This window comes from Sus scrofa, chromosome 18 (assembly GCF_054392235.1).
Source record: "Sus scrofa isolate SSC_HxYL_T2T_F1_AM1 chromosome 18, Sscrofa_HxYL_maternal_Yorkshire_Landrace_v2.0, whole genome shotgun sequence".
Lineage (NCBI taxonomy): Eukaryota > Metazoa > Chordata > Mammalia > Artiodactyla > Suidae > Sus > Sus scrofa.
The window spans coordinates 23,079,458-23,096,465 of NC_139400.1; the positions used below are offsets into that span (position 1 = coordinate 23,079,458).

At 37.8% G+C, this 17,008-nt stretch overlaps 2 protein-coding genes across 7 annotated transcripts in view; one reads left to right on the forward strand and one right to left on the reverse strand.

Annotated features, from left to right (window-relative positions):
* CYREN (cell cycle regulator of NHEJ) overlaps positions 1 to 17,008 on the forward strand; it is a 139,007-nt gene that overhangs the window by 68,257 nt on the left and 53,742 nt on the right. For 2 of the 5 annotated variants that reach the window (XR_014833774.1, XR_014833772.1), the window contains exons 4-5: positions 10,435 to 10,671; positions 10,780 to 12,448. Coding sequence is in view for 2 of the 5 variants with exons in the window: in XM_085005417.1 (XP_084861543.1) it covers positions 10,435 to 10,518 (84 nt within the window). In the remaining 3 variants the exon portion in view is untranslated. Of the gene's footprint in view, positions 1 to 10,434; positions 12,449 to 17,008 lie in introns of those variants that run through there. The other 3 variants (XM_085005417.1, XM_085005416.1, XR_014833773.1) reach the window with 2 other exon arrangements.
* The window catches only part of AGBL3 (AGBL carboxypeptidase 3), a 99,377-nt gene that overhangs the window by 29,179 nt on the left and 53,190 nt on the right, over positions 1 to 17,008 (reverse strand). For both annotated transcript variants that reach the window (XM_085005399.1, XM_085005400.1), the window contains exons 13-15: positions 10,344 to 10,430; positions 2,591 to 2,648; positions 705 to 770 (exon numbers count right to left, since the gene is read on the reverse strand). In XM_085005399.1, coding sequence (XP_084861525.1) covers positions 705 to 770; positions 2,591 to 2,648; positions 10,344 to 10,430 — 211 coding nt within the window. The remainder of the gene's footprint in view (positions 1 to 704; positions 771 to 2,590; positions 2,649 to 10,343; positions 10,431 to 17,008) is intronic.

Here is a 17,008-nt window from a genome sequence, read left to right on the forward strand (position 1 = left end):
GAAGATTAAAATATGATAGTAAAGGGCCTTGAGTCATATTATGGATGGTTGAAAGAAATAGAAAGTTCCAGGGAAATAAGTGATAGCGTTAAAAAATACGTATGATCTATCATGTGGAAGAGGCATTACATTTGTTCTTAGTATTTCAAGGAGAATGAGGGAAAGTGAGTTGCTGAGCAATGTTTACTTTTAAGGTTTCTTCACTCTTTTGTTTTTGGTTATTAAAGAAGTGAATGCAATTTACAGGGATATATGTTTTTAACTCAACATACAAAGCATACTGCTCTCTAGCAATGGAATGAACTGACTGCAATTTGGTAAAGGTTGGAGGAGCCTGGAGCCAGTCCTAAGTAGGTGAGAAGAGAGTCCTCCCAAGGTTTCTTTCCGCTTTAAGATTCAGTGAGATAGGAATGAACAGACAATGGGATGAATTTTTTTTTTGACTGGGTAAATGTACAGGAAATCAAATTGACAACTGACATATAATGAAGTTCTACTGTCTTCCTCTATATTTCTAGAGTTAGAGAGGAAAATAAAAATTGGAGATTCGTAATTTCTGGGAAGGTGAACTGTTCCTTGGCTATCTGATTTGAAGATAATCTTCTAGTTTCCTATGTGTAAATCTTGATCAGATAAATATTATGAAATAGCTCACATTCAGATAGGTGACCTCTCATTACTGTTTATATTCCTCTCTTACAAACCTTGATTAGGGAACTGTCTTCTGAAATAATCAAATATACAGTCATCCGATACATCTGGCCTTGTATCTAGAAAAGATGGTAGAAGTTCATTGGTAGCATGGAAATAGTTCATTGGCTCGTTCACATTTCATATTTTTATCTTTTTCTACATGAAAAATGCTAGCAGATAATATATAAATAGTAGCTCAATGAAATTAATACACATAGTCCTCAAATCTTTTTTTTCTTTTCTTTTTTTTTTTTTTGGGCTGTACCCACAGCATATGGAAGTTCCCAGGCTAGGGGTAGAATTGGAGCTGTAGCTGCCGGCCTACACCACAGCCATAGCAATGCGGAATCCGAGCCATGTCTGCGACCTACACTGCAGCTCATGGCAATGCCAGATCCTTAACCCACTAAGCGAGGCCAGGGATTGAACCCATATCCTCATGGATACCAGTCGGGTTCGTTACCAGTGAGTCACAATGGGAGCTCCAGTTCTCCAATCTTGAGATTTTTGTTAAATTTTTGCTATTTATAGTGAAGTCTGAAAAATAAAAAAATGTTCATACTCTTTGGGTCAGCAGTTCCTTTCTAGGAATCTACTATAAATAAATAATATATACAAGTAGGAATTTAAGAGGTCTTCATTGTTGTTTATAATAGAAAAAATGTGAACAAAAGAAAAGTTTTAACAATGAGGTTCACTAATACAGTGGAGTACTTTGCCACCATTTATTAACTATATTAAAGTTAATAATGTAATTTTAAATGAAAACATAGGGTGTAAAAAAACCTGAAGATTATGATTAATTAACATGAAGTGTATGTGTAGAGAAAAAAGGCTAAAATAAGTATTATAAAATGTGTCCTTTATTTTTAATTTTTGACATTAAATTTCAAAAGAATATATAAAAGTTACATACAAAAAGTGACTGATTTGCTTGGCTTATCACTATGAGAAAGAATAATTTAGACTTCAAGTGAATTAACCATCTTAATTACAATAAAATTCTCTCCTAGGTGTTGTTCTTATTCCATTTCTATTTTACATTATCCTGCTGCATCATAAACTAAATGGATATATGTACATATATATATTTTTTTAAATAGGTTACCTGAAATCTTTTCTGAAAATAAAGGTGGTATAAATGTACCAAAAATTAATATAGGTACACATAAAATTAAATAATTATTTTAGACAAAATTAAAATACTGTTTAAATTATGAGAATTTTTCAGAAGACCCCAAGTAAGGATAACAAGATAAAAATTAGGAAAAAAATACCAAAAATGTTAGAGATTAATATCAGACTTAGCAGATTCCTACAGAAGCAAATGAATAATCCAAAGTTTAACCCTCCTGGGCTCATCATCCTTTATCAAGTTATGAAACAAAAGATGTTTTTTTAAACCATAAAACTCCTATATTCTGTTTTGGGAAAAATCTTTTTTTTTTCCTTTTCTTTTTTTTTTTTTTTTTTTTCCATTTTTGGCCACCCTGCAGCAAATGGAAGTTCCCAGGCCAAGGATCAGATCTATACTGCAGTTGTAACCTAAGCTGCAGCTGTGGCAATGCCAGATCCTTAACCCACTGTGCTGGGCTGGGGATGGAACCTGTGTCCCAGCGCTCACAAAACATCGCCAATCCAACTGCGCCACAGTGGGAACTCCAGGAAAAATCTTTCTAATCGAGATCTCTCTCAAGAATGTGGACCATTCAGTCCAACCCGCCAATGTAAGTGACCTGTCCTTTCTCTGTGCTCCCTTGGAGCCCTGTCTAGACAACTGGCATTGCGCCTGTAACACTGCACTTCACAAAGCACAGTGAGAACCTCAAAGTTGTAGCACAAAGAAGTATTTGTTGAGGACACGAATTGCTTGATGAGAGGAGGAGCAGAACATTACCTTTCACATCAGAATCTGATTCTTTGTGTCTCTGAGCTAAACGTCCTTTATCACAAACCTAGTGGAACACAGAACCAGAGGAAAACACTATGTTATAAACATGAAAATGAGGCATATTTCCTATATATGATTATGATAATTTTCAACATTTCTAATTTAAACCTCATCGTCCTCATATTTATTTGAGGTTTATTTATTTATTTATGGAGGTTCCCAGGCTAGGGGTTTGACTTGGAACTGTAGCTGCCCAGCCTACACCACAGCCACAGCAACATGAGATCCAAGCGGCATCTGCGACCTACACCACAGCTCACTGCAACACCAGATCCTTAACCCACTGAGCAGGGCCAGGAATTGAACCCATGTCCTTATGGATAGTCGTCGGTCTTGTTAACCACTGAGTCATGACAAAAACTCCTAATCCTCATAGATTTAGAATGGATAAAAATAGTCTTTTATATCAGAACCTTCTAAGATAAGTGTGAAATAAGTGAAAATATACGAAACTGTATGAAAGCATAGATTATAAAACTGCTTATATGGGAAAGTTGAAAAATATTTTCTTGTAGCTTATTAAAAAAGTTCACAGTAAGTAAGAAGGATCATACACATGACATTGCTGACTATCTTGAAAGGAGACATCTTGCCAGTATGACCCAGTTGGACTGAATGAGACACAGAACACTGTAGAATGGTGACTGCTCATCTTGAGCAGTCCGCTAATCATTATGTGACCATGAAAACTTTTGTTTCTACATCTGTGCTCTGTGGAGAGTATAAAGAATTTTCTAAGAGTCTGAGAATTAGAAATCAAAATGTACAAATATTACTATAATAATATGCTGTAAAGAAGAGAATTAAATGTTATGAGGAATGCTAAAAGTAGAAAAGTACAAACATGCATGAATGCATGTATACTGATACACTGATAAAAATCTGAATAAGCTCTGTGGACTGTATCAATGTCAATTTCATGGTGTTGATAGAATATGATAATGTATGCAAGATGCTAACCCTGGGAGAAAAAAAGTAAAGGATGTAGGGGAACTCCTGTACATGTATTTATGTTACGACTTTGTGGGGATCTATAATTATTTTGAAATAAAAAGTAAAAAAATTAAGGGAGCAAAAGAGAAAAAAGAATCCCAAATGTTCTTGGGAAATGAGACTCTGTTAATTCAGTACACATTTGGCAAGATGACAGTGTATTTGGTGGTGAACGAACTTGTCACTGAAAACTTGAAGTCTCCCACGGGAGCATGATTATTAACACAGGAGATATTTGAGTAGAAGTCTTCTAATCTCTGTCTGGTACTCAGGTCTTCTCCAGTGTGTGGGCTCTCTGCAGGTAACAGATACTTTAAGGACTGATTGCTTGGATCCAAGGGTGATTGTTTGGATTCCATCAACTAGGGATGTCGTCCTTGGTTGTCCTGCAACTGTGTGTGTCAGGCTTATTTCCCAACTAGACAATTCTATTGAACTCTGGGTACTACTGATCGTCTTCCTTACTTCTATCCCTTCTCGGGCTATTTACTGTTATTTATTTATTTGTTTCTTTAGTGACTGGCTGGTGTATTTCTATGAAGTCCATTATCCCTATATGGTGTTAAGCTTCACTCCTCAGGGCGGCAGACGTGTGCCCACATTCTCTCAGAAAGGGCAGTGGTTTTGGCAGGGCTGTGTTTCACTCCTTCCTGACTACACCCAGCTGTTAAATTCCACTAATTTCTGGCTGACAGCGCTACTGTTTTCAACAATGCCCTAGGGCATAAATTGCTCTACGGACTGATCAAATTTGGGCTCCTTTGAAGGGATGGGTCAAGGTTTGAGAGTTGTTCTGACCCCATCTCAGATTCCTCTCAGCTGTTCCCATGCCCCCAATTCTTTCTGGGGAACTAGCCAGCCTACAGTTTAGCCTTTATCTCCAATGGATCTACCAATCTTCTCCCAATTGCATTTTACCATACTTTTGCTATTTTTGACAATGTTGTTAAGCTTGAATTTCTCCAGGACCTGTTGCAAAATAAGTCATTTATTTTGGGAAGTCATTAGGAGCTATATATATTACCTGGTTCTCCCACCAAGGCAAAATATCTGGCCTATCAGTCATTTAGGATCTCTGTTGCCTTCTTGATTTTCTGTCTGAAAGATCTGTCCATTGATGTCAGTGGGGTGCTAAAGTCTCCTATTATTATTATTATACTTCTGTCAGTCTCTCCCTTCATGTCAGTTAGTATTTGTTTTATATATTTAAGTGCACAAATAGTCACACATATGTTAATGCGTGTACTATCCTATTCCTATATTGATCCCTATATCATTATCTCATGTACTTCATTATCTTTCTTTATGGCCTTTGTTTTAAAGGTTATTTTGTTTAATATGAGAAGTCCTAACCCCACTTTCTTATCATTTCCACTTGTATGATATATCCTTTTTCTATCCTCTCACTTTGAATTTGTGTTGTTCACCCTAAAGTGAGTCTCGTAGGCAGCACACTGTAGATTCTTGTTTTTTTTTTTTGTCTTTTTGCTATTTCTTGGGCCACTCCCGTGGCATATGGAGGTTCCCAGGCTAGGGGTCGAATTGGAGCTGTAGCTTCCGGCCTATGCCAGAGCTGCAGCAACGCGGGATCCAAGCCGCATCTGCAACCTACACCACAGCTCACGGCAACGCCGGATCATTAACCCACTGAGCAAGGGCAGGGACCGAACCCGCCACCTCATGGTTCCTAGTCGGATTAGTTAACCACTGTGCCATGACGGGAACTCCAGATTCTTGTTTTTTTATCCAACATGCTATCCTGTCTTTCGACTGGAGAATTTAGTCCATTGACTTTTAAAGTAATTAGTGATGGGTATGTACTTATTGCCATCCATCCATTTATTTATTTATTTTTGTTTTTTAGGGCCTCACCTGTGGCATATGGAGGTTCCCAGACTAGGGGTCAAATCGGAGCTACAGCTGCCGGCCTACACCCCAGCAATCTGGGATCTGAGCCACATCTGCAACCTACACCATGGCTCACAGCAACGCTGGATCCTTAATCCACTGATTGAGGCCAGGGATCGAACCTGCATCCTCATGGATCCTAGTCAAGTTCATTAATGACTGAGCCATGAAGGGAACTCCCCTTATTGACATTTAAAATCTTGTTTTCCAGTTGTTTTTGTAATTCCTTCTTGTTCATGTCTTTGTTTCCTTTTTTCCTTTGGTGGGGGATAGTTTTCTTTTGCATTATTCTACAGTTTGTTTGTGTGTGTGTGTGTGTGTGTGTGTGTGTATCTACTGTGTTTCTGATGTGTGGTTACACTAGTTTTCAAGTATGTTAACCCATAACTATATCTATTTGCTTTAGACTGATATACAAGTTTAAACGCATTCTAAAAGATCCGTGTTTTTATACTCCTCTCCTTTACGTTTTGTGATTCTGATGTCCTATTTTACATCTTCATGCTTATTATTTTACTGTTATTTATAGTTATAATTGCTTTTAAGATTTTTCGACTGTTTTTTCATCTGTTTAAGTAATCTTCAATCTTTTCATATATTTGCCTTTCCTATTGTGATTTTTCCCTTTCCTATAGATACTTGCTTCTTTTCTATGTAGAGAAGATGTTTCCATAATTCTTTTAGGTTAGGTTTAATGTTGCTGTATGGTTTTAGCTTTTGTTTGTCTGAGATTCTTTATTTCTCTTGCTGTTCTAAATGATGATCTTGCTGGTTCAAGTATCCCAGGATGCAGGTTTTCCCTTTCAGGACTTAGAATACATCTTGCGGAGTTCCCGTCGTGGCGCAGTGGTTAACAAATCCGACTAGGAACCATGAGGTTGCGGGTTCGGTCCCTGCCCTTGCTCAGTGGGTTAATGATCCGGCGTTGCCGTGAGCTGTGGTGTAGGTTGCAGACGCGGCTTGGATCCCGCGTTGCTGTGGCTCTGGCGTAGGCCGGTGGCTACAGCTCCGATTCGACCCCTAGCCTGGGAACCTCCATATGCCCAAAGAAATAGCAAAAAGACAAAAAAAAAAAAAAAAAAAAAGAATACATCTTGCCACTCCCTTTGACCTATGAAGTTTCTGCAGAGAAGCAGCCAATATGCCTTTTAAGGGTTCCCTTGTAACTGACACACTTTCCTCTTGCTGCCTTTAGCAGCTTCTCTTTCTTACCATTTTAATTATGATATGCACTGGTGTAGGTCTGTTTGGGATCATATTGTTTGGGGCCTTCTGCTATAAAGATGTCTATTTCCTTCTTTAGATTTCAGGAAGCTTTCAGCCATAATTTCTTCATACACATTTCAATCCCCATCTCGCTCTTCTCCTTTGGGAAGCCCTGTTACGCACAGGTTGGTACTCTTTATGTTATCCCATAGATCTCATCTGTTGTTTTCATTTTTTTCACCTATCTATTGTTCTGATTGGGTGATTTCCATTATTCTGTTTTCCAGATCATTTGTTTATTCTGTGTCATTTAGTTCACTATTTATCTGCTTCTAGATTGGTTTTTTTCTTGGCAATTGAGTTGTCTAATCTTTACTGGTTAGTCTTTATTGTTTCTAGTTCCTTGTTACAGTGATAATGCATTTCTTAAAAATTTTTACTACAGTTGATTTACAATGTTCTGTCAATTTCTGCTGTACAGCAAAGTGACCCGTCTCTCTCTCTCACACACACACATTCTTTTCTCACATTATCTTCCACCATGTTCCATCACAAGTGATTAGATATAGTTCCCTGTGCTAGACAGGAGGATCTCACTGCTTATCCAGTCCAAATGCAACCCCAAACTCCCCCAAACTCCCAGTTCATCCCACTCCCTCCCCCTGGGCAACCAAAAGTCTGTTCTCCACGTCCATGAGTTTCTTTTCTGTAGATAGGTTCATTTGTGCCGTATATTAGATTCCACATATAAGTGATATATCATATGGTATCTGTCTTTCTCTGACTTACTTCACTTGGTATGAGAGTCTCTGGTTCCATCCATGTTACTTCAAATGGCATTATTTTGTTCTTTTTTATGGCTGAGTAGTATTCCATTGTGGATATGTACCACATCTTCTTAATCCATTCATCTGTTGATGGCCAGTTAGGTTGTTTCCATGTCTTGGCTATTGTGAATAGTGCTGCTATAAACATAGGGGTGCACGTATTTTTTTGAATAAAAGTTTTATCTGTATGTATGCCCAGGAGTGGGACTGCTTGGTGAAATGTCTTTCTTTTGATAATCTTTCTTAATTTCTTTAGCATTTTTATTACCTCCTTTTTGAACTTGAGGTCTGCTACATCGATGAGGTCTGTTTCATTATTTGGTCTTTCAGGGGATTTCTCTTGTTCTTTTAATTGAGAGTAGTACATCTACTTTTTCATTTTACTTGACTTTATGTGTCTCTCTGAATTAAGGAGAAACATTGTGGTCCTGAAAGGGTGTTTTTTTGGTGGGAATGACCTTGTGTAGACCCTGTGAGTCAAGTCTAATATTTTTGGGATGAGAGCTGTTTTGATATGGATGCCTGCCATGTCCTCTCTCAGCCTGTGCTGGCTGTTAACCCTGTGATAGAGACTATGATTAGTGTCCAGGCATCCACGGCCCACACTGGGTGTTGGATAGGCTTTCTTCTTGCTCTGTGGGTGTCACAGCCCTCTTAGGGGCAGAGTCGGCTACCTAGTTGTTGGAGTAGAAGCCCTGAGTCTTCAATAAGGCTCTGTTGCTTTTAGCTGTATTCTCTGTCCCAAATGAGGTAAGTGCTGAAGCAAATAAGGTCCTTGCAGTCAGAGCAAGCACATAGAGGAGCTGTGTGATGCTAGTGCAGGCATTCATGGTTCTGTCCAGAAGCAGCCCAAAGTCATGTCCCTTTCTCTGTTACATGCGTCCCAGACTTAGTGCTAGGCTGGTACCGGGAGCTGGGGTGCTGTGGCTGCAGGAATCAAGGTGGTTGTTTTGCTGGTTGGGGCCTGGTCTGCCTCATGGGAGGGCTTTCCCAGGACCTGTCCTCCCCTGATCCAGCTCCAAGCTGAGGATTGAGGTGGGCAGAAGCAGGGCACTCCTGACAGGAAAGAATCCACCATGTATTTCTCCCCGGGGGCTGTCCGCCAGGGACCTGCAATTCTGTGATGCCATTTGGTGTGCATGCAAAGTCCACTGCCACCAGACCCGTGACCCACTGTGCCACGATGACAATGGGCTCTGAAGCTTGGCCTGGACTATACCCCAGGCCCTTTGGGCTGTCTCTGGGCAGCTAGGCCAAGTCCATCCTTGGGCACATCTGTCCAAGAGTCAGTGCCTAGCTGCTGTGTGTACTAACAGCCCTTCCCAGTGTGAGTTTTGGGCTGGAAAGTGTGTTAAGGTGGTAGGTGTCAGAGCTGGTTTCATTCCCCTCATTGCTAGCAAGCCAGCACATGTGCACTTCTCGTGAGCAGAGTCCAGGCTCCACCAGCCCCTCCATCTGTCCCAACTGACTTCCTAGCAGCCAGCAGGGGTTCCCAGAGTGAGGGCTTGCCTGTGTGGACCCTCCTTCCTCCACAGGTACCTCCCAGGGGCACCTCCCAGGGGCACCTCCCATCCTGATGCCTTGTTTTTTCCATCCTCGTCAGTAACATGGGGCTCTTTCATGCAGCTTTGGTTGTATAAGAGATCTTCTGCCAGTTTCCACTTAGTTTTCTGTGAGAACTGTTTCACATGTAGATGTATTTTTGATGTGTTTGTGAGGGGAGGTGGGCTCCACATCCTCCTACTCTGCCATCTTGATGCACCTCTGCAAAATGTCCCATGTTGGGTGTTTCTGGAGCTGGGGGTGGGGATAATGGCGCTCTTCTCTCAGTGACACCCCACTTTAAGAGCTAAGATGTAGGTGAAAAGAGGGCAGTAATCTCAGGTCTTCTCCATTATGCTTCTTCTAGTATGGAACCAACACTTCACAAGCCAAGATGGGGAGATTCGGGCCAAAATATTTTCAGTCATGTAGCATCTAAAGTAGGGCCTTACTATCAAGAATGGGGTATGGGTTAAAGAAGGAGCTTATGTCTTGATTGCATTTACCTGGAACTTAGCTTCAGCAAGAAGTAGCTGAAGGCAGGATAAGAAATACTAATACCCTGCCCTTCCTGGGAAGATAGCCCTCTGACTGGTATCTGTGGCGAGTGGGGAATCCTTGTTTTTGGCTGTACTCTTCTGGAGTATCACTGAGCTGGAAGGCAGAAGGGAGTCTTGATTCAAATAGCCCAGGTTCTCACTGGGTATTCTTTTGTGCTGTTTTTGGTTTTGTTTTTTATTTTTACCAAATTTTAGTAGATTTTCATGGATAGATTTTATTTTCATTTGCTATATGCCCTTAGGACCATTTCTAGAAGTTTTAAATTATTTTTTCAAAAAAATTTTTTTTCACCAATTTTTCCTGGTGAATGGATTTGTGAGCGTCTTATGCGGGAAGAATATCTCTCAGCATCATCTATTTTACACTCTATTAATTTTTCTTAGTTTCAATCTTTTTATTCTTGCTCTCCTGGATACATCTTTGTAAGATGCCTCAAATACTCTTCTAAGTAAGGTAAGTTCAAGTGAAATTTGAATACAACACCTTAATAGGACTCGCCTTTCATCTGTCAAGGTTCTTTTGTGTTTTTAGTAGCTAATATGGGCAAAATCTTAATCAGTAAGTTTTCCTGGGGGGGCGGGAATTAGGGTATAAGAGGAAATAACTTGCTATTCTCTTGTTTTGTTGTTGAACTGTTAACAACTATGTCAATGAATATTTACCTCTTGCTCTTCTCTGGTGTTTTGATGGCTTGCTATGGTAGAATTTCTTTCCTTCTTTGTTTTCAAATGTTTTTTTGTGTTTTTTATCTAGGCAAGAGAATCATTTTTAAAATCAATATTTAATCAATACATCAAAGATAGTATATATGCAGACATAAAGCCATCTCGAGACTAAAACTTCGAGGAAAATGAAGTACTTCTCCTATTTTTCCCAAGTACAACTGAAAACCCTGGATATTATACACAAAATAAACACAGGAGACTCTAAAAGGGCAAAAGAAAGAGGCAAACTGGTGAGAGACTTCAGGAACAGAGGATCGGCATGATGGTGAGTTGTTTCCTGTGTTTTCTTTTTGCCTCATATAACCCAGCAACCCAAAAATGCCAATGAGTTGATAATGCCTGAAAACTTCCCAAACCTGTTCATGTTCCAAAGACAGGAATATAAACATCAAAGAAGCTCAAAGAACTCCAAGTAAGATGAAACTTAACCCACACCAGAGTTCCCATTGTGGCTCAGCAGGCTAAGGACCTGATATTGTCTCTGAAGATGTGAGTTCAATTCCTGGCCTTGTCAGTGGATTAAGGGTCTGGTAAGTCTCAATGGATTAAGAACTCATCAACGAATTTGGGAAAGTTGCTGCAACCTGTGGCTTAGGTTGCATTTGAAGCTTGGATCTGGTGTTGCTGTGGCTGTGGCATAGGCCTCAGCAGCAGCTCTGATTCAACCCTTGGCCCAGGAACTTCCATATATCACAGGTGCAGCTGTAAAATGGAAAAAAAAAAAATCCCCATATCAAGACACATTATCAAACATTCAGTGACAGAGAGACAATCTTGAAAGCAGCAAAAGAGAAGCAGATTGTTACATACAAGGGATCCTCGATATGCTCATTACCAGATTTTTCATTAGAAACTTTGGAAAGCAGAAGACAGTGCATGGATACAGTCAGAGTGCTTAAAGGAGAAAACAAACTGTAGAACTGTCCTTCAAAAGTTAGGGAGAAGTTAAGACATCTCCAGGTAAACAAAAGCTAAGGGAGTTGAAGACCACCTGACATGCCCTGCAAGAAATGCTCAAAGTAGTTCTGCAAGATGAAATGAAATGATACCATATAATCTTATTTTCTACATAATTTAAGAAACTAATAATGCTTAAAAGAATTGAGTTTATGTTTGGGGGCATGTAGTATATAACTATGTAATTCTGTGACACACACCAATGAAAGGGATGAGGATGCAAATGTAAAGGGGCAAAGTTTCGTGTGTTTCTGAAGTTAAGCTGGTAAAAATTCATATTAGGGTGTTATAACTTTAGGATATTAAATGTAATCTTCATGGTGACAACAAAGAAAAGACCTATAGAATATACACATAAGGAAGTGAGAAAGGGACTTAAAACTTTTCACCACAGAAAAACCAGCTAAACACGAAAGGAGACAGTAATATAGGAAATGAGGGACAAAAATACTATAAGACATACAGAAAACAACACAGCAACAGAATAAATCCCTTTTTATCAGTAATTATTTTCATTATAAGTGGGTTAAACTCTCCAATCAAAAGACAGAGACTAGCACATGGATAAAAACATATATCCAACTACATGTAGTCCATAAAAGACTCAGTGAGATCCAAAGACACAAACTGGTTGAAAGTGAAAGGAAATAAAGAGGTATTCCATGCAAACAGTAACCAAGAGAGAGCAACAGTGGCTATATTAGATAAAATAGACTTTAAATTTTAAAATGTTACAAGAAACAAAAACTTGGCCTCACTAGCAAATTCTATCAAACATTAAGAGAAGAGTTAACACCTATCCTTCTGAAACTATTGCAAAAAACTGCAGAGGAAACACTTCCAAACTCATTCTATGAGGCTACTATCATGCTTATACCAAAACCAGACAGATACCACAAAAAAGAAAATTATAGTTCAGTATTACTGATGAACATAGATGCAAAAATCCTCAACACAATACTAATAAATCAATTCAACAATACATTAAAAGGATCATACACCATGATCAAATGGGATTTATCCCAAGAATGCAAGGATTCTTCAGTATCTGCAAATCAGTGTGATATATATACCATGTTAACAAAGTGAAAAATGAAAACCATATGATCTCAACAGATGCAGAAAAAGCTTTGACAAAATTCAGCGTGCATTTATGATTTAAAAAAAAAACTCTCCAGAAAGTGGGCAAAGAGAGAACCTACATCAACCTAATAAAGGCCCCACATGACAAACCCACAGCTAACATCTTTACTCAATGGTGAAAAACTGAAAGCATTTCCTTTAAGATCAGGAACAAGACAAGGATATCCACTCTCATCACCATTGTTCAGCACAGTTTTGAAAGTCCTAGCCATGGCAATCAGAGAAGAAAAAGAAATAAAAGGTATCCAAATTGGAAAAAAAGTAAAACTGTCACTGTCTGCAGATGACACGATACTAACATAGAAAACCCTAAAGATGCTACCAGGACTATTAGAACTCCTCAACGAATTTGGTAAAGTTGCAGGATACAAAAGTAATAAACAGAAATCTCTTGCATTCCTATACACTAACAATGAGAAATCAGAAAGAGAAATTTACCATTGCATCAAAAAGAATAAAGACCTAGGAAGAAACCTACTTAAGGAGGCAAAAGACCTGTACTCTTAAAAATATAAGAAGCTGATGAAAGAAATCAAAGATGACAACAAATGGAAAAATATACCATCTTCTTTAAAATTTGTTTTCTTTTTATAGCTGTACCAGTGGCATATGGAAGTTCCCAGGCTAGGGGGTGAACTGGAACTGTAGCTGCCAGCCTGCACAACAGCAACACCAGATGTGAGTTGCATCTACACCACAGCTTTCAGCAATGCTGGATCCTTAACCCGCTGAGTGAGGCCAGAGATTGAACCTGCATCCTCACAAACACTATATACTATGTTGGGTTCTTAACCCTCCGAGCCACAGTGGGAACTCCTATACCGTGTTCTTGATTGGAAGAATTAATATTATCAAAATGACTATACTACTCAAGGCATTCTGCTTATTCAATGCAATCTCTATCAAAATACCAATGGCCTTTTTCACAAAAGGAGAACAAAATTTCTAAAAATTTGTATGGAAACACAAAAGACCCCTAATAGCCGAAGCAAAATTGAGAAACAATAACAGAGCTGGAGGAATCATGCTCCCTGACTCTAGACTATATTATAAAGCTACAGTAATAAAAACCAATGGAACTGAATAGAGAGCCCAGAAATAAGCCCAGATACTTATCATAATAAGATCAATTAGTCTATGACAAAGGAGACATGACTATACCATGGAGAAAAGGCAGTCTCTTCTAATAAGTATGGCAGGGAAAACCAGACAGCTACACATATAAGGTTGAAATTAGAACATTCTCTAACACCATATACAAAAATACACTCAAAATGGATTGAAAACCTAAATATACGACTGGATACTATTAAACTCCCAGAACACTCTTTGACATAAATTGTAGCAATATTCTTTTTGGTCCACCTCCTAGAGTAATGGAAATAAAAACAAAAATAAAATAGGACCTTATTAAAGTTAAGAGCCTTTGCATAGTAAAGGAAACCATAATCACAATGAAAAGAAAAGCTACAGAATGGAAGAAGACAGCTGCAAATGATGCAACTGACGAGGTATTCATCTCCAAAATATATAAAAAGCTCAGGCAGCTCAATATAAAAAAAATCAAAAAAATAGGCAGAAGATCTAAATAGATACTTCTTCAAAGTAGACTTGTGGTTGGCCAAAGGACACATGAAAAGATGTTCAATATCAAGAGTTATTAGAAAAATATAAATCAGTACTACAGTGAGATAATACCTCATACTGGTCAGAATGGCCATTAGCAAAAATTTACAAAACAATAAATACTGGAAAGGATGTGGAGAAAAGAGAAGCCTCCTACACCGTTGGTGGGAATGTAAACTGGCACATCCACTATGAAGAACAGTACGGAGGTTCCTTAAAAAACAAAATATAGTTACCATAGGATCCTGCAATCCTACTTGTGGGCATATATCCAGAGAAAACCATAATTGAAAAGATGCATGCACACTAATGTTCACTGAAGCACTATTTACAACAGCCAAGACATGGAAGCAACCTAAATGTCCACTGACAGAGGAATAAATAAATAAGATGTAGTGTGTGTGTGTATGTATAAATGGAATATTAGAGCCATAGAAAAGAATGAAATAATGCCATCTGCAGCAACATGGATGCACCTAGTGATTTTCATATTAAGTAAGCCACACAGAGACAGAGAAGTATCATATATCACTTATTTGTGTAATCTAAAGAAAGTGATGCAAGTGAAATTATATACGAAACAGAAATAGATCCATAGACATAGAAAACAAACTTATGTTTACCAAAGGGGAAAGGGTGGAGGAAGGATAAATTAGAAGTTTGGGATTAACATATACAACTATATATAAAATAGATAATCAACAAGGACCTATTTATATATATAGCACAGTGAACTAGAGTCAGTATTTTATAATAACCTGGAAAAGAATATATCATATATATATATATATATATATATATATATATATGAATAACTTCGCTGCACGTTTGAAACACACATTGTAAATCAACTGTACTTCAATTAGAAAAACAACTTAAGGAACTAAAAAAAGAAGAAAAACTAAATCCAAAGCCAGCAGAAGGAAGGAAATAATAAAGATTAGAGCACAGACAAATGAAATAGAAAATAGAAAAACAGAGAAAAATCAAACCAAAAGTTGATTCTTTGAAAAGATCAACAAAGCTGACTAATCTTTAGCTTAGGACTAAGAAGAAAAAGTACTGAAATCAGGAATGAAAGTGGGGATAGTACTACCAATTCTACAGAAATAAAGATTCTAAGAGAGTACTATGAACAACTGTATAACTTAGATGAAATGGACAAATTCCTAGAAACACAAAATTTACCAAGACTATCTCAGAAGAAATAGAAAATACAAATAGACGTATAACTAGATAAGTAGATTGAATGAGTAATCAAAATTCTCCCTCCCCCCACTTCCACTCCAAAAAAGAAGCCCTGGACCTGACAGTTTCTCCAGTAATTCTGCCAAACATTTAAAGCAGAACTAATGCTATTTCTCACACATTTTTCCAAAAAAGTGAATAGGAAGGAACACTGCCTAACTCATATACGGCCAGCACTACCCTGATGTCAAAGCCAGACAAAACATTACAAGAAAACTAAAGACCAATATCCCTTAAGAACTCTGATGCAAAAATCCTCCACAAAATACCAGCAAACCAAATTAAGCAGCATATTAAAAGGATTGTACATCATGACCAAAGAGGATTTATTCCTGGAATGCAAGGATAGTTTAACATATAATATTGATCAATAAATACACCAAATTGATATAATGAAGGAAAAAAGAAACATATGATCACCTTAATCGATGCAAAAAAGGCATCTGACAAAACTTTGTACCCTTTCATGATTAAAAAAAAAAAAAAACTCAAGCAACTAGTCAGAGAAAGAAACTACCTCAAAATAATAAAAATCATCTATGAAAAACCTATAGCAAACATCACACTCAATGGAGAAAGACTGAAAGCACCTCCTCTAAGAGCAGGAACATGGCAAGTATGTCTCCTTTCACCACTTCTATTGAACATAGTATTGGAAGTTCTTGCCAGAGAAATAAATAAGAAGAAATAAAAGTTATCTAAATTGGAAAGGAAAAGTAAAATGATCTGTTTGCAGATGATATTTGATATTTAAAAATCCTAAAGATTCCACCAAAACACTGTTTAACCTAATAAATTAATTCAGCAAAGTATCAGGATAGAGTCAACATACAAAAAAACAGCTGCATTTCTATACATGAATAATGATCAGAAAAGGAAATTATAAAAACAATTCCATGTACGATAGCATCAAAAAGAATAGAATATTTGGGAATTAACTTAACCAAGGAGATAAAAGAACTGTACAATGAAAACTACAAAGGACTGCTGAAAGTAAAGCAGACATAAATAAGTAGAAACACACCCCTTGCTGACTGATCAGAAGACTTAATATTATTAAAATGTCAATACTATCCAAAGCAGTCTATGGATTAGGGGCAATTCCTATCAAAATTCCTATGACATTTGTGGCAGAAATAGAAAAATTCATTCTGAAATTCATATGGAACCCTAAGGAACCCTGAATACCAATCTTGAAAAAGAGCAAAACTGGAGGGCTCACATTTCCTAATTTCAAAACTTACTACATAGCTACAGGAATCAAAATAGTGTGGTACTGGCATTAGGACAGAAATATTGACCAGTGGACTAGAATATAGATGATAAGAAATATGTTTTAATGAATAAAGTATGAACAGTGTAGAAATTGATGCCTAGAAGTGGGATCCTGTCCTAATAAGAACCTAAACTATATGAAAGTCACTGGCTTTGTGAGTAAGTAACAACAGGTGGTTTAGAAACTGTTATAGGAAGCTGGGAAATTAGTGACACAAGTTAGGTAGAGGTGATACATTTAGCAAAACTGTCTTCTGTGATAGTATGAAAGAGAGAAAATGTACCTAACAGATCTGAGTCAAAGGACAGAGATTTTGAAGCAGAAAGTTTAGAGTATGAGTTGATTGTTGCTA